General features: G+C 42.1%; 1 protein-coding gene across 1 annotated transcript in view; it reads left to right on the top strand.

Annotated features, from left to right (window-relative positions):
* ROR1 (receptor tyrosine kinase like orphan receptor 1) overlaps positions 1 to 21,097 on the top strand; it is a gene marked incomplete at both ends in the record, with an annotated part of 410,916 nt that overhangs the window by 360,382 nt on the left and 29,437 nt on the right. The window contains 3 exons of the mRNA XM_080800722.1: positions 11,817 to 11,944; positions 14,253 to 14,570; positions 16,119 to 16,364. Of these exons, the coding sequence (XP_080656848.1) occupies positions 11,817 to 11,944; positions 14,253 to 14,570; positions 16,119 to 16,364 (692 nt within the window). The remainder of the gene's footprint in view (positions 1 to 11,816; positions 11,945 to 14,252; positions 14,571 to 16,118; positions 16,365 to 21,097) is intronic.

The following is a 21,097-nucleotide window of genomic DNA, read 5'->3' as shown; positions in this document are numbered from 1 at the left end:
TGTCTGTTCATGTCCTCTGCCCATTTCTTGATTGGATTATTTGTTCTTTGGGTGTTGAGTTTGCTAAGCTCTTCATAGATTTTGGATACTAGCCCTTTATTTGATATGTCATTTGCAAATATCTTCTCCCATTCTGTCAGTTGTCTTTTGGTTTTGTTAACTGTTTCCTTTGCTGTGCAAAAGCTTTTGATCTTGATGAAATCCCAATAGTTCATTTTTGCCCTTGCTTCTGTTGCCTTTGGCGATGTTCCTAGGAAGAAGTTGCTGCGGCTGAGGTCAAAGAGGTTGCTGCCTGTGTTCTCCTCAAGGATTTTGATGGATTCCTTTCTCACATTGATGTCCTTCATCCATTTTGAGTCTATTTTCGTGTGTGGTGTAAGGAAATGGTCCAGTTTCATTTTTCTGCATGTGGCTGTCCAATTTTCCCAACATCATTTATTGAAGAGGCTGTCTTTTTTCCATTGGATATTCTTTCCTGCTTTGTCAAAGATTAGTTGACCATAGAGTTGAGGGTCTATTTCTGGGCTCTCTATTCTGTTCCATTGATCTATGTGTCTGTTTTTGTGCTGGTACCATGCCGTCTTGATGATGACAGCTTTGTAATAGAGCTTGAAGTCCGGAATTGTGATGCCACCAACTTTGGCTTTCTTTTTCAATTTTCCTTTGGCTATTCAAGGTCTTTTCTGGTTCCATATAAATTTTAGGATCATTTGTTCCATTTCTTTGAAAAAAATGGATGGTATTTTGATAGGGATTGCATTAAATGTGTAGATTGCTTTAGGTAGCATAGACATTGTCACAATATTTATTCTTCCAATCCAGGAGCATGGAACATTTTTCCATTTCTTTGTGTCTTCCTCAATTTCTTTCATGAGTACTTTATAGTTTTCTGCATATAGATTCTTAGCCTCTTTGGTTAGGTTTATTCCTAGGTATCTTATAGTTTTGGGTGCAATTGTAAATGGGATTGACTCCTTAATTTCTCTTTCTTCTGTCTTGTTGTTGGTGTAGAGAAATGCAACTGATTTCTGTGCATTGATTTTATATCCTGACACTTTATTAAATTCCTGTACAAGTTCTAGGAGTTTTGGAGTGGAGTCTTTTGGGTTTTCCACATATAGTATCATATCATTTGCGAAGAGTGATAGTTTGACTTCTTCTTTGCCAATTTGGGTGCCTTTAATTTCTTTTTGTTGTCTGATTGCTGAGGCTAGGACATCTAATATTATGTTGAATAGCAGTGGTGATAATGGACATCCCTGCCGTGTTCCTGACCTTTGGGATCAAGGTGATGCTGGCCTCATAAAATGAGTTTGGAAGTTTGGAAGTTTTCCTTCCATTTCTATTTTTTGGAACAGTTTCAGGAGAATAGGAATTATTTCTTCTTTAAATGTTTGGTAGAATTCCCCTGGGAAGCCGTCCGGCCCTGGGCTTTTGTTTGTTTGGAGATTTTTGATGACTGCTTCAATCTCTTTACTGGTTATGGGTCTATTCACGCTTTCTATTTCTTCCTGGTTCAGTTGTGGTAGTTTATATGTGTCTAGGAATGCATCCATTTCTTCCAGATTGTCAAATTTGTTGGCGTAGAGTTGCTCATAGTATGTTCTCATAATTGTTTGTATTTCTTTGGTGTTGGTTGTGATCTCTCCTCTTTCATTCATGATTTTATTGATTTGGGTCCTTTCTCTTTTCTTTTTGATAAGTCTGGCCAGGGGTTTATTAATCTTGCTAATTCTTTCAAAGAACCAGCTCCTAGTTTCATTGATTTGTTCTATTGTTTTTTTGGTTTCTATTTCATTGATTTCTGCTCTGATCTTTATGATTTCTCTTCTCCTGCTGGGTTTAGGCTTTCTTTCTTGTTCTTTCTCCAGCTCCTTTAGGTGTAGGGTTAGGTTGTGTTCTTGAGACCTTTCTTGTTTCTTGAGAAAGGCTTGTACCACTATATATTTTCCTCTCAGGACTGCCTTTGTTGTGTCCCACAGATTTTGAACCGTTGTGTTTTCATTATCATTTGTTTCCATGAATTTTTTCAATTCTTCTTTAATTTCCTGGTTGACCCATTCATTTTTTAGAAGGATGCTGTTTAGTCTCCATGTATTTGCGTTCTTTCCAAATTTCCTCTTGTGATTGAGTTCTAGCTTCAGAGCATTGTGGTCTGAAAATATGCAGGGAATGATCCCAATCTTTTGATACCGGTTGAGACCTGATTTATGACCCAGGATGTGATCTATTCTGGAGAATGTTCCATGCGCACTAGAGAAGAATGCGTATTCTGTTGCTTTGGGATGAAATGTTCTAAATATATCTGTGATGTGCATCTGGTCCAGTGTGTCATTTAAGGCCTTTATTTCCTTGTTGATCTTTTGCTTGGATGATCTGTCCATTTCAGTGAGGGGAGTGTTAAAGTCCCCTACTATTATTGTATTATTGTTGATGTGTTTCTTTGATTTTGTTATTAATTGGTTTATATAGTTGGCTGCTCCCACGTTAGGGGCATAGATATTTAAAATTGTTAGGTCTTCTTGTTGGACAGACCCTTTGAGTATGATATAGTGTCCTTCCTCATCTCTTATTATAGTCTTTGGCTTTAAATCTAATTGATCTGATATAAGGATTGCCACCCCAGCTTTCTTCTGATGTCCATTAGCATGGTAAATTGTTTTCCACCCCCTCACTTTAAATCTGGAGGTGTCTTCGGGTCTAAAATGAGTTTCTTGTAGGCAACATATTGATGGGTTTTGTTTTTTTATCCATTCTGATACCCTGTGTCTTTTGATGTGGGCATTTAGCCCATTAATATTCAGGGTAACTATTGAGAGATATGAATTGAGTGCCATTGTATTGCCTGTAAGGTGACTGTTACTGTATATTGTCTCTGTTCCTTTCTGATCTACTACTTTTAGGGTCTCTCTTTGCTTAGAGGACCCCTTTCAATATTTCCTGTAGAGCTGGTTTGGTGTTTGCAAATTCTTTCAGTTCTTGTTTGTTGTGGAAGCTCTTTATCTCTCCTTCTATCTTCAATGATAGCCTAGCCAGATATAGTATTCTTGGCTGCATGTTTTTCTCATTTAGTGCTCTGAATATATCATGCCAGTTCTTTCTGGCCTGCCAGGTTTCTGTGGATAAGTCTGCTGCCAATCTAATATTTTTACCATTGTATGTTACAGACTTCTTTTCCCGGGCTGCTTTCAGGATTTTCTCTTTGTCGCTAAGACTTTTAAATTTTACTATTAGAGGATGGGGTGTGGACCTATTCTTGTTGATTTTGAGGGGGGTTCTCTGCACCTCCTGGATTTTGATGCTTGTTCCCTTTGCCATATTAGGGAAATTCTCTCCAATAATTGTCTCCAATATACCTTCTGCTCCCCTCTCTCTTTCTTCTTCTTCTGGAATCCCAATTATTCTAATGTTGTTTCGTCTTATGGTGTCACTTATCTCTCGAATTCTCCCCTCGTGGTCCAGTAGCTGTTTGTCTCTCTTTTGCTCAGCTTCTTTATTCTCTGTCATTTGGTCTTCTATGTCACTAATTCTTTCTTCTGCCTCATTTATCCTAGCGGTGAGAGCTTCCATTTTTTTATTGCACCTCATTAATAGCTTTTTTGATTTCAACTTGGTTAGATTTTAGTTCTTTTATTTCTCCAGAAAGGGCTTTTATCTCTCCAGAGAGGGTTTCTCTAATATCTTCCATGCCTTTTTCGAGCCCAGCTAGAAACTTGAGAATCATCATTCTGAACTCTAGATCTGACATATTACCAATGTCTGTATTGATTAGGTCCCTAGCCTTCGGTACTGCTTCTTGTTCTTTTTTTTGTGGTGAGTTTTTCCGCCTTGTCATTTTGTCCAGATAAGAGTATATGAAGGAGCAAATAAAATACTGAAAGGGTGGCAAAGACCCCAGGAAAATGCACTTTAACCAAATCAGAAGTGACCCCAAATCGTGGGAGGGAGAAAGGGGATAAAAAGAAGTTCAGAAAAAAAAAAAGTAAAAAAAAGAAAACAAATAAAGAAAAAATATAAAAAAGAAAATTTATATATATACATACATATATATATTAGATAAACTAGTTAAAAAATGTTAAAAAAGAAAAGGGTAAAAGTTAAAAAAAATTAGCAGAAGAAAAAAAATAAAATTAAAAAAAATTTTAAGTTAACCACAAGACTAAAGAATCATGGGGAGAAAGCCATGAGTTCCGTGCTTTGCTTTCTCTTCCTCTGAAATTCTGCTGCTCTCCTTGGTAGGTGAACTTGGTCTTGGCTGGATTTCTTGTTGATCTTCTGGGGGAGGGGCCTATTGTAGTGATTCTCAAGTGTCTTTGCCCGAGGCGGAATTGCACCATCCTTACCAGGGGCTGACCTAAGTAATCCGCTCGGGTTTGCTTTCGGGAGCTTTTGTCCCCTGAGCGCTTTCCGTAGAGTTCTGGAGGACGGGAATGAAAATGGCGGCCTCCCAGTCCCCGGCCTGGAGGAGCTGAGAGCTCGGGGCCCCACTCCTCAGTGCACCCTCAGAGAAAAGAGCCCAATCACTCCCGTCTCCCTGGCCTCTGGCCGCGCTCGGAGCCCACCCAGCCTGCGACCGGTTCAAGGTAACCCCCGAGCTGAGAGCTCACTCTTCGGCTCTGCCTCTGTAGCCAGCTTCCCCAGTCTAATACCTGCGAGCCCTGCAACACTCAGACACCCCCAATCCTTCTGTGACCCTGCGGGACCTAGGGCCATGCTGGCCCTGCATGGGCTTCACCCCGGTTTAGCCTCTGGAGTAATGTCCCTCAGTGGAGCAGACTTTTAAAAGTCCCTATTTTGTGCTCCATTGTTGCGCCGCTTGCCGGGAGCTGGCCCCTCCCCCCGCGGTCTATCTTCCCATTGCTTTGGATTCACTTCTCTGCTGGTCCTACCTTTCAGAAAGTGGTCGATTTTCTGTTTCTAGAATTGCTGTTCTTCTTCTCTTCAATCTCCTGTTGGATTTGTAGGTGTTTGCAATGGTTTGATAAGCTGTCTAGCTGATCTCCTGCTACCTGATGTAGTCTCAGCCTGCTACTTCTCCACCATCTTGACTCCTCCCTCTCGATAAAAATGTTTTGATGGTAGATAAAAGAAGAAAGAAATTACTATACAAATGAGAGAGGATAACCCACACTTTGCTAAATTGCTCACTGGAACACACCTAGGGATACTCTATCACACCTAGAGATACTCTGAACTTTGTGAGAGCTTTCCTTCAAACCCAAATTCAGACGTTTGAGGGTGGGCAGTTTGATGTGATTTCATCTTCATGCCTCAGAATGGAGCTCTTAAGAGGGAGTGAGTGTTGGAATATCCACAAGTGGTGAATTATTACCTTTATTGCCATCTGTATACATGAGGCCGCCATGCTGTGGGATCACAGGCCACTCTCTCCAGCATTCTCATAAAGAGCCATGAGAATCAGAACAAAGAAACCTGCGGAGACTGTGTAGATTACCTGTGCTAATAGCAGGTCACTCTGCTTGTAAGCAACCCACAAAGCCATCCCCAAAACTTCTCCCCAGATCTGAATCTGGAAATTCCAACCTTTGGCCCTCTTCCCAGGTCCATCAAACTTGTCCCTTGGGCATATAAAAATAATTTTTTTAATTGAGGTGAAATTCACATAGCATGAAAATTAATCATTTTAAGGGGGGGCCACTGGGTAGCAGGTAACACATCCACAATGTTGTTTAACTATGACCACTTACCTAGTATCAAAATGTCTTCATCATAGCAAAATGAAACTCCATACCCATTGAGTAGTTACTCCTTATTGCTCCCTCCACCCAGCACTCCTGGTAACCACCAATCTGCTTTCTGTCTCTCTGAGTTTATCTACTCTGGATATTTTATATAAAGGGATTCACTAAAATCGGTGGCCTTTCGTGTCTGGCTGATTTCCCTTAGTGTAATGTTTTCAAGATTCTTCCATGTTGTAGCATGTTTCAGTCCTTCATTCCTCTTTTTATAGCTGGATAATATTCTGTTGTGTGTACCTACCACCTTTCATCTACCCCTTCACCTATTGATGAGCATTTGGGGGTTGCTTCCACTTTTTGTCTTATATGAATAGCACTGCTATGAATATTTGCTTTCAAGTATTTGTTTGAGTACCTGTTTACTATTTTTGTTTGTTTGTTTAAGATTTTATAGTTAGCAAAGTACTTTTATATCCATTCTCTTCCCACTAAGGAGAGGTGTGCATTTTAACTGGTCTTATTATCCCAATGGGGAGCTTTTTAGGGGCTAACTCGTCCATAAGTCTGTTAGGCCTGCCCATGCTCCTGTGTAAAATCTGAGGAGGAAGAGAGTGGCTTCCAATGTGGAAGGTGCTTCAGACATGTTGGTGGGCTGGCCTGGGACAGCCCCACATCTATGACATCTGTGTCAGGTGTTGGCCCGTCAGGCAGTGAGTCTTCTTTTTGACTTTGGAAGATCTGGAGGGGGACAGTTCTTGGCAGCCCCCTTTCCTTCATTAAGCAGGGCTCCTGAGTTGTGCATTATACAGGGGGCCTTGAGGTGGGAAGGTGAACCAGACATGGTCCTTGCCTTAGAGTGGCGGCAAAATGGACACTAAAAAGACAAACAGAACATGGGGTCAGAGGTGTGCGGGAGGGGTGTGACGTGTGATAAAGACACTGGCTTAGGGGGAGGTCAGGGATGAACTTTCGTGGAGGACTTAGCCTCTGGAACTTGAAGACAAGAAGGCATTCACAAGGAGAAAAAGAGGGTGGAAGGCTTTCTAAGCCTTAGGAAGAGAGGAAGCCAAGCCAGAGGAACAGCGAACTGCCTCCCCTGTTTTGAGACTAGCAAGGTCATTCCTGTTGCTAGTATGATCAGGTTTGTGTAGGTCTGACTGGCAGGAGCAAGGTGGAAAAATGGGCGGGGACTGGATGATGAAGGGTCTTGGAGGCTGCAGTCAGGAAACTGAAGTGAGTGGGAAACTGTAATTTTAGGCAGGAAATGACCTGATTGGGTCTGCATTTGAAAAGATCACTTTGTGACAAAGTAAATGATGAACGAGATGACAGAGATCCCCTGTACTAGTGAGTCCCACACCCTCCATTCCCAGCCTGCCTTCTCAGTCATCCCGGCACGAGGCTGGGTCCAGACCTAACTGTCAAGTCAAGGAAGAGCGCCTTCTTCTTCCAGCACAGACCTCTCCGTTGACCCCACCTTTGTTGCCATACAGCTTCCAGGAAAGATGAAAGTGCCCGCAGCAGCTAGCAAAAATCAATCTACACTAAGTCTTCCTGACCAAATAGGTCATCTCTCCTGGAAGTGTTTGAATTTAGAAGTAGGCCAAGCCTCAAACAAGTAAGTGCATTGTTAGTGAAGAGAATTCCGCCACCCAGGGATAGGCCCAGAGGGAGTGTTATAAGGTTTGTTATAAAGAGTAAATGAGGTCATCCGACAGCCTTCCTGACCCCCTCACCCCATAGCATCTCCAGTTCTGTCTATGCACAATAAGGTTCCCACCCCTCCCCCATCCTATAAGAGGTTTTTTTTTTACTCTTTATTTTGAAATATTTTTATACTTAAGAAAAGTTGCAAAAATAGTACAGAGAATTTCCGTATGTCCTTCATCCCATTCCTCCTAATGTTCATGTCTTGCATAAACATAGTGTGATGATCAAAAGTAAGAAATTATTGGGGCACCTGGGTGGCTCAGCAGGTTAAGCGGCTGACTCTTGATCTTGGCTCCGATATAAACTAATTTACAGACTTTATTTGAATTTTGCCAGTTTTTCCAGTCATATTTCAGGGTTTCTTTTTAAATCACATAACCAAGACAACTGTTGAGTTTATTCTCTTGCATCCCTTAAATGAAGACAGCCTTTGGAGAGGTAGCCTCCCTGGAAGCTCTGAGGAGAGCCATCATGGACCTCTCATGGTCCAAAATTGGCACAACCCCATTTGGGCATCCATTAGGGGTATTCTCCATCTTTTCACTTTTCCTACCCCACCCACCTATCCTTTCTCCTCGTTTCCTTCTTCCTGCTCACAAAACAAGATAGTCTCCACATGCCCTGTACCATGCAATGTGCTTTTTCCATCATCAGAGTTCTCTGCTTTAGTCAACTAACCTGAGAAGTTGGCCCGGGAATTTGTAGCTGTTGATCTTCACTGTCACTGTAAAACCCCCTTGGTTTGTGACTTGTAATGGCAGCATTTCCCTTTCATTGGTCTCCAGTGGATCCTGGGTAGATGCCCCTACTGCTGCCGTGTTGATCATGGTCACTCTTAGTTAGCCCTGTATGCCCATCCCTCATAAGCTCCTTGGGGAGACCCTGGAGGTGGAAGGCTATCGGGGTTGACAACATGGTAACTAAATTACTTTATGAGTTAGATAGCATGAATCCCCATCACAAAGCATCCCTGCTTCTTAACATCACAGTGAGGTCGATGGCACATGTTGGTGCAAAATTCCATTTGCCCATTCACAGTGCACCCTCTTCTCTGTAGAAAGAACACAGCCTTGAGCATGCTCACTGCAAGTGCCCTTGCAATTTTGCTGCCGTGTGCTCTGCGTTTTTAAGTTTGCTCGCAAAATTAATGTTGAAAGAAACATAAGCTGGAGAAAAGCTTAGAGCTGATGAATGTTGGAGGAGCATTGGTTCCCCTCCAGCCAAAAGACAGGCGGAAAAATGGAAAGCATGAAAGGTGACTGAGACTCTATATTCCAAAGGAAATCTTTTTGCCACCAGGGAGACACCAAGGCACCTTCACAGCAGAAAGCCCCTATAAGCAGTGCAAAAACCTTCGTAAGCCATTTGGAGGGAAGCTGTATACCATGGTTACAAATGCCAGTTTGGGTCAAATCTAGCTTCTCTACTTGCTGTGTAAATCTAGACAAGTTCTTCGTTCTTTCTGACCCTCAGTTTTCTTGTCTGTAAAATGGGAATGATTACACGTCCCCTTTTTTGTAAGATTGTTGTCAGGATTAAATGATTTAATATCAGTGGTATATGTAAGTGAAACCTCACAGTTCCTGGTACAGAATAAAGTTTCACTTGAAAGTGTCTTATTTATAATTGGGCTGATCTAATTAAAAGTAATACTGAAAAGAGGAACGTCATGATAGATCTGATAATATGGCGTAATGGCTTAAGCTTGAACGTTAAGTTTCAATCCTAGCTTCACCATGAACTGGCTTTGTGAATTTGAGCCATTTATTTCTCCGAACCTGAGTCTCTCCCTCTGTTAAATAAGAATAGTAATACTACATAGGGGCTACTTGGAAGAAAGTACTTAGCATAGTACCCAGCATGGAGAGTGGCAGACACTTAATAGAAGTTTGTTTTTCTAGTGCTGTGGCTCTCAACCACATTCAGATCACCTGAGAGCTTTTTAAAAAGCACGCCTGCCCGGCTGCATCCCCAGAGAGGATGATTTAATAGGTCTGAGGTGGGGCGTAGGCATTGGTATTTTCAAAAGCATTCTGAGAAGATTCTTCACAGAAGCCAGAGCTGAGAACTACTCCCTCACAGATGACATTACACGCTGTTCTTTTGTTTTGTTTTGTTTTGCTTTTTCTCTCTGTCCTCAAGAGACCGGTCAGAAGATCAGGAATTCTGGGCACAGTCAAAAATTCAATACACCTGCAGCTCTAAGCCCTTGATAAGAAATAGGCAGCCAAGGAACTGCATTCCTTTTTATTATGGAAAAAAAAAGTATTCAAAGAGTCTTTTTAGAGTCTTGAACTGGAAAGGTGGTAAGAAGTTTAGCCTAAGCCTCACACATAAAATATGGGAACTCCCAGTAGGTTGGGGATTTATATCTGGGGGTAATTCCAGGGTTTTGTCCTCCCAAGAGATATAAACTGAGGCCTTGAGAGTTTAATGTGGGGGAGGAAGAAGTGTTCTCATAACGACACCTTAAAAGTCCAGGCCTCAGCTAATGCCTAGGGATAGAAAGGCATCATCTGTAATAGTCGGGGGAGGGGGGTGGTGTAGAAGTGCATTCTGGTCTCAGTACTTTGGTTTCCAAGATCCAAGGCTAGGTCATCGAGAAACTTCTTTCTCCCCATAGGTTTACGGTATTAGTTACCCAATAAAAGTAGGGTTAATTTTACAACCCAAGTAAAATTTAAGCCAAAAAGGCTTCAACATTACTCTAGGATTTATGAAAGTAAACATGTGGAGTGCTTGCAGGATTTTACGACATTAAAATTTCAATGTCTTCATGTCAGGTATGTGACAGATTCGTTTGTGTGTGTCCTTAAAGGTTAAGTTTTTAAGAGCTTTGCAATACAGATTTTTGGGAACGAAAGTGAAGATACTTTCCCCAATCTCCACCTCCAAAAAGACTGTTGGAGTGAATGGGGAGTGGAGAGCCTCTGGACACTGGTCCTTTAATGATCAGCTTTATCAGATTTTTTTCACCTGGTTTCCTGTTACAGTGGGCTTTCTGAACTTCCACACTGAACCCCCAAGGGGGAAGTCTAGGGCCATAAGACTGACTCCAAGTCAATTTTACAGAATAGGAGCTTAGTAAATAATTGTCCTTTAAATAAATGTCTTCTTTGGTGATCATAAATACTTCAATAATAAGCATGTGTTACCTCTGAGTAGCACTTTGTAAGAACGTTTACATTATTTCATAGGGTCCTCGTGACTTTCACTTATAGGGTAGAGAGGTCAGTGATAATCTTCATCTTACAGATAAGAAAATGATAGCTCAGAGGACTCAGAGAGATTAGCTAAGGACATGCAGATGTTAAACCCAGGAAGACAACTTTTCTCCTGACTTCTGCTCTAAAGTACTTTAACTTAGAAGAAACCAAAGAGGAAAAAATGATCTTTTTATTCACACAATGTACTGATTCCAGCCAGGTTAACAGAAGAGGAAGAACCGGGCTGAAGTCCGCCCAGAAGTCTGGCAGGTAGCCTTTTGTCTGGCTGTGGTCTGCTTTTGAGAACCAGCTGGATATTCTGTACTCTGGTGTCTTGTGCTTATGGTAGACCCTGGTGGGATGTTACGACCTTTATCCTTTCAAGCCGAAGCTCCCATCTTGGGTCCCACCCTCCAGCCTTCCACTTCCAGACGTTTGCCACACTGACACTAACCACACTATCTGGCATCCCCTTGTCTTCGGAATAAAATCTACTCCCCCTACTTTTTTAATTATAATTTTGAGGCCACAGATTTTTTAAGATTATCTTTTAAGTTTTCGGGGATCACGAAAGCATGATTTTCATTGACACATTCTGTAGATTTCCTGGAGTTTAGTGACTCATTTGAAATTGTGCAGTCCCGGGGCTGCCTGGACATCTCTCTGCAGGGTAGAGATAATGGGTCTTAAGCAGCAAGGAGCCACATAGCTGCACTGCCCTCTGGTTTCTTTCCAGCCGCACCCAGCTCCTCACCCTGTGGAGCCCCCAATAGACACGTCAGTTGGAGTGCATCTTGTGGATAAGGCGCCCACGCCTTTGTAGCAAATGAAGCAGAAATAATCTGTGCTTAAAAAACAAAACAAAACAAAAAATTGTAGAACATGTGCCCAGATTCCCAACTCATTTCCTCTTTACTTTTTTAACTACATCATCTTCCAGCCCACCACCAGCTGCGAAAATAAAAGTGCTTTCTCCCCTATTTAAGGATGATTTTGCGCTTAAGAATGATTTTCTGGGGGTGAAGGAAACTTGACCAACGTGACCAGCAGATGTTTTAAGTGATGGATGGAACGGAGGAAAAGCCTGACTTCCTTAGCCCAGCCTTGGGTATCCTGTGCTCAGCTTCTCCCCCTAGCGACTGTTTCGGGTATCACAAGTCAGAGCCAACTCACCGGCTAAATGTCTGTGCTCTGTTTTTAGAGATGAGTATGAAGAAGATGGATTCTGTCAGCCATACAGAGGGATTGCATGTGCAAGATTTATTGGCAACCGCACTGTCTATATGGAGTCTTTGCACATGCAAGGGGAAATAGAAAATCAGATCACAGGTAGGTAACACCAGTGAAATTGTATTGATACCTCACGTAACCCTTTTTCTCCCCACACGTTTTCTTGAGCTCCTCTCTTTTTTTTTTTTTTTTAAGATTTAATTTATTTATTTGACAGACAGAGATCACAAGTATGCAGAGAGGCAGGCAGAGAGAAAGGAGGAAGCAGGCTCCCTGCCGAGCAGAGAGCCCGATGCGGGGCTCGATCCCAGGACCCTGGGATCATGACCTGAGCCGAAGGCAGAGGCTTTAACCCACTGAGCCACCCAGGCGCCCCTTGAGCTCCTCTCTTGACAAAGGATTGGGCTAGGCATAGGGGTTAGGAGCAGGACCACAGAGAAGCAGGAGATATGATCTCCGTGTTCTGGAAGGAACACTAGAATACTTTACGGAAGGTTGTTGCTCGTAGAGGAAAAGGGTGCTCTGAAAACTCTCACATTCATTCAGACACTTGATAAAGATTATTAGTGTTTTGGGCACACCAGAAACTGGATGGGCACTGGGGATATGCCGGTCTGGTGAATAAGCCAGTTTACGTCTCTGTTGAGCTTACTGTTCAGAGACAGCATTGCCTAGACTAGAAGTCGTGTAAACTCTAAATCAATTTAGAGTCTAGAATTCTGGACACCATTATTATGACTTTAGGGAAAACTCTGATTCTTCATCAAAAATCTCTCTCTTCATTGGTGAAGTGAGTGATAAGGCAAGATGATCAAAAGTCTCTTCTTGCTCTAGCCTTCTCTATTTTACCCTTCATTTTTCTGAATCAGAAGTATCTTTTTAGTGGAAATCTAATAGTGATGCCCTTTCTAGCACACATGAGAAAAGCAGTGTGTAGGCTACCTTGTACGATTTTGCACACCTGGTTCCGGTGGTTATAACAGCCTTGTGTTTCTTCCATTAGTGTAGTTGTGTACCATTTCCATATACCCTTGCAAGCCACTAAAATTGCCCTTATGGGATTCTAATAAGGTTGCCAGGCTCAGCAAATAAAAGCACAGGACACCCAGTTACTTCTGAATTTCAAGTAAACAATGGATTATTTTTTGGTATAAGTATGTTCCAAATGTTTACCTGAAATTCAAATGTAACCAAGTGCCTTATAGTTTATGGTAACCTTAGGATTGAACAAACCTGAGGCAGGCACACAGAACAGCAAGGAGTCTAAAAACTATGTCCCATGGGGACTATGAAGGAACTAAGAGGAGCCCCAGGGAGCTGTTTAATCTGGAGAAGCAACTAAAGAAAGCTGGAGTTGTCACTTGCTAAAGAACTTTCAGGAGGAAGGACTGTGCAGTGAGCAGAGGACAGAAGCAGGACAGATGAGGGGGGGCTATGGAAGACACATTACAACCTAATATAAGAATATTTTAACATATTTTTACTAAGTATTCACAAAAATAAATGGGAGTTCTGATATAAATGTTTCATCACTCGTGTATAATAATCCTCTCCGACATTTTCAATGGACATCTGCTTACTGGAAAATACTATCGTTAAAGAAAGCCGCTTAATTTTGTTTAACCCGGCATTTCCCAAACGTGTTCGGCTCTGGAACCCTAGTTTCTCAAACACTATGAATATTCTACAGAATGAATATACTGAGGAACATCCATTGAGAAACAGTGTACCAAACCCTGCCAGACTATCTTGTGAGGTACAAGCTCCTTGTCAATGCAAAGGGAGACAGGTACTCTTTCTGTACATGGATGTCAAGCTGCAGAAGTCAGGCTAAGTGACCACTAATACTGAGTGGTCAGTATGACTGAGTTGAGCTTTTCAAGAACTTCCAAGAGAATTGCCTCATTTTCAGAAGACAAAATAGAAGTATCAAAGGCACAAAGAAATTAAACAAGTTACCCAGAGTCATCCACCTCAGAGGTAAGATGCAGAACTAAATCCTGGGATCAGGCTTGTCCACCGCAGACAGCGAGTTCTGCCCTGCAGCTGTCGAATGTTTTAGAAGCTTCATAAAACTCATAAAAAGAACCGGATGAAACACAAAGTTCTGTTGCTTTGTAGTAAAAATGAAAAATATATTGTGCTTTAACCTAATTAATTCTTTTTATTAGGAAATGGTACATATGTAACCTAATCCTGTTTTTTTAACTTTGTAGTCAAAATGATTTTTTTTCAAGCCAGTGAAAGTAAGCCGCTTGGACATCTGAACTGAATCTCCTCTTGGCCTTTTCTGTTTGAGTGTGGGGGATTCCTTCCCGTGTGTGTTTATATCTGATATCTGTTGACTAGATAACCGGGGGAGATAAACCCTGGCCCCTGGGAGTTAATAACTGTGTTTGTTTTCCAGCTGCCTTCACCATGATCGGCACCTCCAGCCACTTATCTGATAAGTGCTCTCAGTTCGCCATTCCTTCCCTGTGCCACTACGCCTTCCCGTACTGCGATGAGACAGCGTCCATCCCCAAGCCCCGGGACTTGTGTCGCGATGAATGTGAAATCCTGGAAAACGTCTTGTGTCAAACAGAGTACATTTTTGCGAGATCAAATCCCATGATCCTGATGAGGCTGAAACTGCCAAACTGTGAAGATCTCCCCCAGCCAGAGAGCCCGGAGGCGGCAAACTGCATCCGGATTGGAATTCCCATGGCGGATCCTATCAATAAAAGTAGGTGGTAACTCCTGGCCTTCCGTGCTGCCTGGGGGCCCGCAACCCCGTGGCACAGTGAAAAGTGGACCTTCTTGGCGGGCAGATTACCTTCCGATGGGCTGAATACTGTGTGGGGGATGGAGCATTCAGTGAGCGGGTTAGATGCGGTCCCTGGCCTCAAGATGCTTCATGAAGATGGTCATTTTTAAATATGGTTGCTAGTTCTTCAGTGACTTAAATAGAATTGCCATACGACCCAGCAATGCTGCACCTGGAGGTACACTCACAAGAATTTGAAAAAGGTGTTCCCACAAAAACTTGTATGCCAGTGTTCACAACAGGTCTATTCACAATGGCTGAAAGATGAAAACAACACAAGTCTCCATTAGCGGATAAATGGATAAACAAATTGTAGTATATCTATATAATGAAATATGACTCACCCATTAAAAAGGAATAAAATCCTGAAACTTGAAAGGATTATGATAATAAAAGAAGCCAGACATCATTGCATGATTCTGTTTCTATGAAACATCTAGAATAGACAAATCTATAGAGACAGAAAGCAGGTTAGTGGTTGCCAGGGATGGGGTGGGGGGCTTGGGGAGTGGCTGCTGAATGAGTATAGGGTTTCCTTGGGGATGATACAGGTGTTCTGGAATGAGACCTGTGTCCTGGAATGGTGAAGGTTGCACAATATTTTCAATGTTCTAAATACTCTAATGGCAAATTTTATGGTATGTATATTGTACCACAATTTAAAATACATACATGGGGCTTGTCTCTATCCACTGTCCTCTCACCTCTGTTCCTCTATACCTGCCCATTCACCTAGAATTAAACTCACTGGCAGTTTTTTTAGTTTCCTTTTATAATTTAATATTATGCTGTTAGTTAAATGAATTAATGCATCTAAAATGCTGAGAACTATGCTTAGCATGTAATAATAGCAATATCTTCATCATTACCATTATTTTATCATTACCCCTCCATATTTTCATTTATTTCAACTCAGTGGATTTTTGCCATGCTTTCAAGAAATAGCTTTGTGGTCCCCTGGGAAGAGGATTTAGTTCTCAAGAAGAGCCAGCCCATCAGCACAGAGTGGCCCTAACTCTTGTTAGAAACCCATACGCACTGCTCCTAGCAAACATTTTCTGGGAACTAGATCCTTTATCCCATGATTCATGTCTAAAGACATCAAGCAAAAATGGAAAGAAGAGTTTAGCTTGAACCTTTCCTGAACCATTCACTAGGAAATTACTCCTGTGCCCCCCTGGGTCCCGCCCCCGGTTCTGACTTTTTTGTGTTCAATATTAAAAATACTTGTGGAGGACTGGTTTTATTCCTGACCCATAAGCTTTAAATCCTCCCAGGAATGTAACTGCAAGGCAGGACCGCTGTCCCAGCCCATCAAGCCGGGAGGCTGCCCACCTGGCCCCCAACCAGCAGGGAAGCCTTAGCCCATGAGGTTAATTGCAAGCCCTTCCAGAAACTGCTGGCCGGAAGCTTCAGCAACTGCTGGTTCTTTCTCACAGTCTGGGCCTTTCTCTTCTGCTTTCTCAGATCACAAGTGCTATAACAGCACAGGTGTGGACTATCGGGGCACAGTCAGTGTGACCAAATCGGGACGCCAGTGCCAGCCGTGGAATTCCCAGTACCCGCACACACACACCTTTACTGCCCTCCGTTTCCCGGAGCTGAATGGGGGCCATTCCTACTGCCGCAATCCAGGAAATCAGAAGGAGGCTCCTTGGTGCTTCACCTTGGATGAAAATTTCAAGTCTGACCTGTGCGACATCCCAGCATGTGGTAAATGCCTTTAACGTATTCAGTGACCTTTAAAAGAGCCTCTCTTGTCCCCCTGTGATTAGCAGAGGTGATAAAGGTGCCAAGGAGAGTGGTGGTGTTTGTTAGATCTCAAACTATGTTTCTAAGGCGCATAAACCTTGCCGTGTCTATGTTAAACACCTTTTAGGGTACCAGCTCACATTCTCGGGGAGCAAACTGCTTGCTTCCCACAGCCATTGCAGTTAGCAGGTGAAACAGGCACAAGGAAACCAGCTCATCACAATCAGCCATGTAGAAAAAGACATTACCCTCCAGGGTCCATGTCATGTGCACCCATTTTCGCATAACAGATATTATGGGCAGAAGCCAAAAGAGAACTGTTTTCCTGTTGTCCTTGAGAACACCCACAAGGTAGGATGAGTCTATGGGTGTTAACCAGCCATTCTGAGTAACACATTACTCAGGGCAATGTGTAGAGAAATTCTGTCCTTTGTGTCATCTTCTCATGTCACAGAAGTGTGGGGAAAAAAACGAAATTCTTGAGTCAGTTTGTTCCATTTCCTAGAAAAGTGTTTGGCGGGGTAGGAGAAAGAGAAGGAAAATTAGAGTGGAACCTGGAGTTGGGACTATCTGGGAACTGAATCTTCTTCCTGGTCCTAGTTCTTTTTTTTTTTATCTGACAGACAGAGATCACAAGTAGGCAGAGAGGCAAGAGGAAGCAGACTCCCTCCTGAGCAGAGAGCCCCATGCGGGGCTCAATCCCGGGACCTTGGGATCATGACCTGAGCTGAAGGCAGAGGCTTTAACCCACTGAGCCACCCAGGCGCCCCTCCTGGTCCTAGTTCTTATAGATGATGTCTGCTGGGTTCTCCCAGCTCAGAGTCCAGTGTCACTGCAGGAAAGCCATAGCACGAAAATGGACATAATCATAACATCTTATTGGGAGAATAAATGGGTTGTTTAAAAAAAACTGTATGATGTCTGGAAGGTGGTAAATGCTTAACAAATCATATAGTCAGTATATAAGGAGGCATCTACTATTGGTATGTAGTCAACATAGAGGAATGTTTGCTCTCAGTTTAGCAAATATTGTTTGAGAGCCCACTGTGGAGCAGGGGGTTTGAAAGAGAAATACAATGTGATTCACATTACAATCACAGCGCAGGGCTTGTGATGCAAGAGAAGTCAGCACGAATGTTATGGAACAGAGGAAGCGAAAACATACTAAACAGGTCCATAGAAGAAGCAATAAAAATGTAAAAAAGAAACCTTAGTGATGAAAATGTGGGAAACTATTATTCTATGATTTCATTCTTATGTGTTACCTGTTACTATATTGTCTTCTCTTGCAAAATGGATTTTATGGGTGGTTAAACATGCCAAGTTTGAGAAAGAGGTGACCAGACCTCTTTTGTGTTGCTGGGCTTTAAAATGCCTTCATATGCAGCATAAAGAACAAATTATGAAGTAAAACTCTTCCAGAGCCACCATTGGAAACTTCAAAGCAAATTATCCCGTATTTTTTAAATGGTGTGCCCTTAATTATTCATGACTTTCCCACATGCTATATTCAACATTAATAGGAATGCATAAAAATAAATGTAGATTTATAATCATTTTCTTGGCTGTCCACCCCTTCTCCTACACCAAGTGAGGTACAAAGATCTGTAAGAGAGTCAAGGATAAAAAGCATCACAAACTGAGCACCTTCCACGTGTCAAGCGTGGTACTTGGGGTTTTCATAGGCTTCATTTATAGTTGACTTTACACTGTGATGGGTATTATTAACCCTGTGCCGTTGGTGTTACACCCAGCTTCTAAATGGCATATCTGTCTGAGTCCAATCTCATCTTCCTGCTACTCTACCATGCTATCTCAGAATACTGATGTGTGTCCTTAAGGAGACCAGATGAATTATTTTAGGGAAGGAACACATTGTTCGCTCCTCTCTGGATACATGCAATTGTCCTTGGGTGTCTTCCTAATTTCCAACTAATACCCAGCAGAAAAAAGTAGGGAGGTAATTTGCTCATAAACTGGAAGATTTGTTGATAAGCTGATTCAAGCTTTATTATAATTAGTTTAGTTTAGTCAGGACTCTAAATTACCCCTAAAAAGTATGGTTTTCATTTCAGTGACCTTCCTGAAGTCATCAGACCAAATACACACTCTGAGGGATGAAAGAAATCCTTCAACAGCCTTTCAGACTGCAGACAGAGAGAGAAAGATCACCTATATCTCACAAAACACTTGTCATGTGCCCATACAAAGCTCCACACTTACATATTCACGTGCATTTAAAACTCATATCCACACTGTGGGGTGGGTGTTAAAGTCCAGTGAGGTTCAGAAGGGCTAAAGGATGGGTCTACATCACACAAATGATGAGATTGGAGCTTGAAATCTCCTCTATCTACATATAGCTCTGACCAAACTCAAAGCTCACAGCTCTTTTCCCAGACCCGCTGCTATCTCCCATTTAAAGATTTTTTTTTCCCCCAGAAATAGGTAAAAGAATGACAATAGCCTGCACCTCTGGATTCTAGGATACAGATTCTTGTAATATGCTTTGACATCAAAATATGTTCCCTTGCTGGTGAGGAAATCCCCCCTCGTATTACTCTGTATTATCATAGTGTTAATCAGTACAGTGATGTTAAGAACCCTGAAACTATTTCTTTCTGAATATCAGTCCACAGAGGACAACTTAACATTCTGACCACTGGTTAGTTCTCATCATGTGAGAGATAAATTTAGATGAACGCTCAATCTGGAGATGACAAGGCAGTTTCTGCCACTTACAATAATAATTTTTATCAAAAAGAGCATTTGCATTTCACGTTGAAAAGAAACAGTTCCTCTTGAGTTTTTCAAGCCAAGCCACAAGTACATCCATTAAAGGCACAGGGAATCCTTGACGTTGATCAGGGAGCAGCTGCTGGGAGGGGGAGCATTAAAGAAGAAAGCAGGTTGCCCTCAGCTGTTGTTGCTGGGCAGGTCTTCTCGGAATTGCCCCTCGATAGACCACCTCTAGCAACTTGGTCATAATAGCATCCTACTTTTCGAACACTTCCTGCAGGTATTTGATTTCCTTTCTCTCTTCATTCTTAGAAAAATTCTGAAAGAGAAAGTAGGAATTTCCCACCCTCTTTTACCATATGAGAAAACCAAGGCCCAGGGAAGTGGTAGGACTTAGCCCAAGATCACAAATCAGTTAACAGAAACCAGGTCTCCTCTCTCTAGGACCACTCACTGCTCTTTGTTCTATAGGAGTGCTTCCCAAACGATGGAAGATTTGTCTCCCAGGGAACATTTGGCAGCGTCTCAAGATATTTTGGTCATCACTCCTGGGAAGGGGGTTGTGAGTTGTTTCTGGCATCTGGGGGTGGAGGCCAGAGATGCTGCTAAACAAGCTAGATGCACAGAATGACCCATACAAAGAATTATCCAGCCCAAAATGTCAACAGTGCCAGGGTGGAGGAACCCTGAGACTGGATAGGAATTATCCCGTTTAAACTATAGAAAAATAATAACATTAAACAGCAATTGCCTTTTATTGAGTGCTTACAATGAGTCAAAGACCATAGTAAAGGTTTTTTTATGCATTATGTCATTTATAATAGTCTTATAGCCCTGTGAGTTGGGTTTTATTCTACCCAAGAAGAGAAAACTGAGACTCAGACTAAGTAACCTGTCCAATGCCACATGGTTAATAAGAATTAAACTAAGGATTCCAACCTATAGCCAGTAGTTGTGTGTCAGATAGATAGGTAGATAGATAAATATTGAGAATAACATTTTATCCTACAGTGAGCTGAAAGCTTGTGGGGTGTATTTAAAATGAGTCCTTTTCCTTCTCCCTTGCAAATGGGATGGAGTCTCATGGGAATGTTCTTGCATTCTTTAGTTAAGTCAGAATTAAGGAGATTTCAAAATCTCCATGTGGTTTCTCATTTTCCTACTGATAACTTTTGTTTTTGTTTCAACTAAGTAAGGCTAAAAGAAGTATAGGCCTAATTAAATGCAGAATGTGAGCCTTTGTTGTACTTTCTAGAATAAAGGCATTTGGGAATGGCCTGCCACAGACCATTTTATCTGCAAACTTTCACTCTAAGACAGAACATAAAGTTAAACACAACCAAATATGTCTGCTGTGAACTCTGGGAATTGGCTCTGCTAGGACTCCATGCTTGTGCCAGGTAATGCTTGGAGGAGGGGAAAGAACCAAAGATAGTTTGGGCAAGACCTGACCTGTCCCTGACCTCTCCCTGTCTTTTTCAGTCCCTGTCTTTTTCCTTCTTATCCGAGGCATCTAACAATTAGAATGGTTAATTACTTATTTAGTTATTCACTGAAACTCAGTATGTGTTGAGTTTCTACTATGCCTCAGACTTTGTGAATAGGGTAGATGAGAGCCTGCCCTCGTGTAGCTTACAATCTGGTGAGATAATCAGATGGAATAAATATGAATCCTATTAAGCACTGTTTTATAGTTCCCAACGTTTCTGTGCACTGTCATGCACTTGGCATTGTCATGATGGCTGCTGTCTGTTCTGTAACACCAGCATCTGGCCTCTGACTTAGTTGGTGCTAATAAAATGTGTTGAATGAATGAATCCTCATAATAACCGCAGATAAAGGAATCTTCTCCATTGTACTGATGGAGAAGTGGAGGCCATGTTGTTTTTCGTAAAGCCAACATTAAAACCAGGTCCACAGGACTACAGGTCCAGTCTTCTGTCTGCCATAGCACA

This window comes from Martes martes, assembly GCF_963455335.1.
Source record: "Martes martes genome assembly, chromosome: 4".
Classification (NCBI taxonomy): domain Eukaryota; kingdom Metazoa; phylum Chordata; class Mammalia; order Carnivora; family Mustelidae; genus Martes; species Martes martes.
The sequence above is the reverse complement of the archived record's forward strand: the minus strand, read 5'-3'. Positions and strand labels throughout refer to the sequence as shown.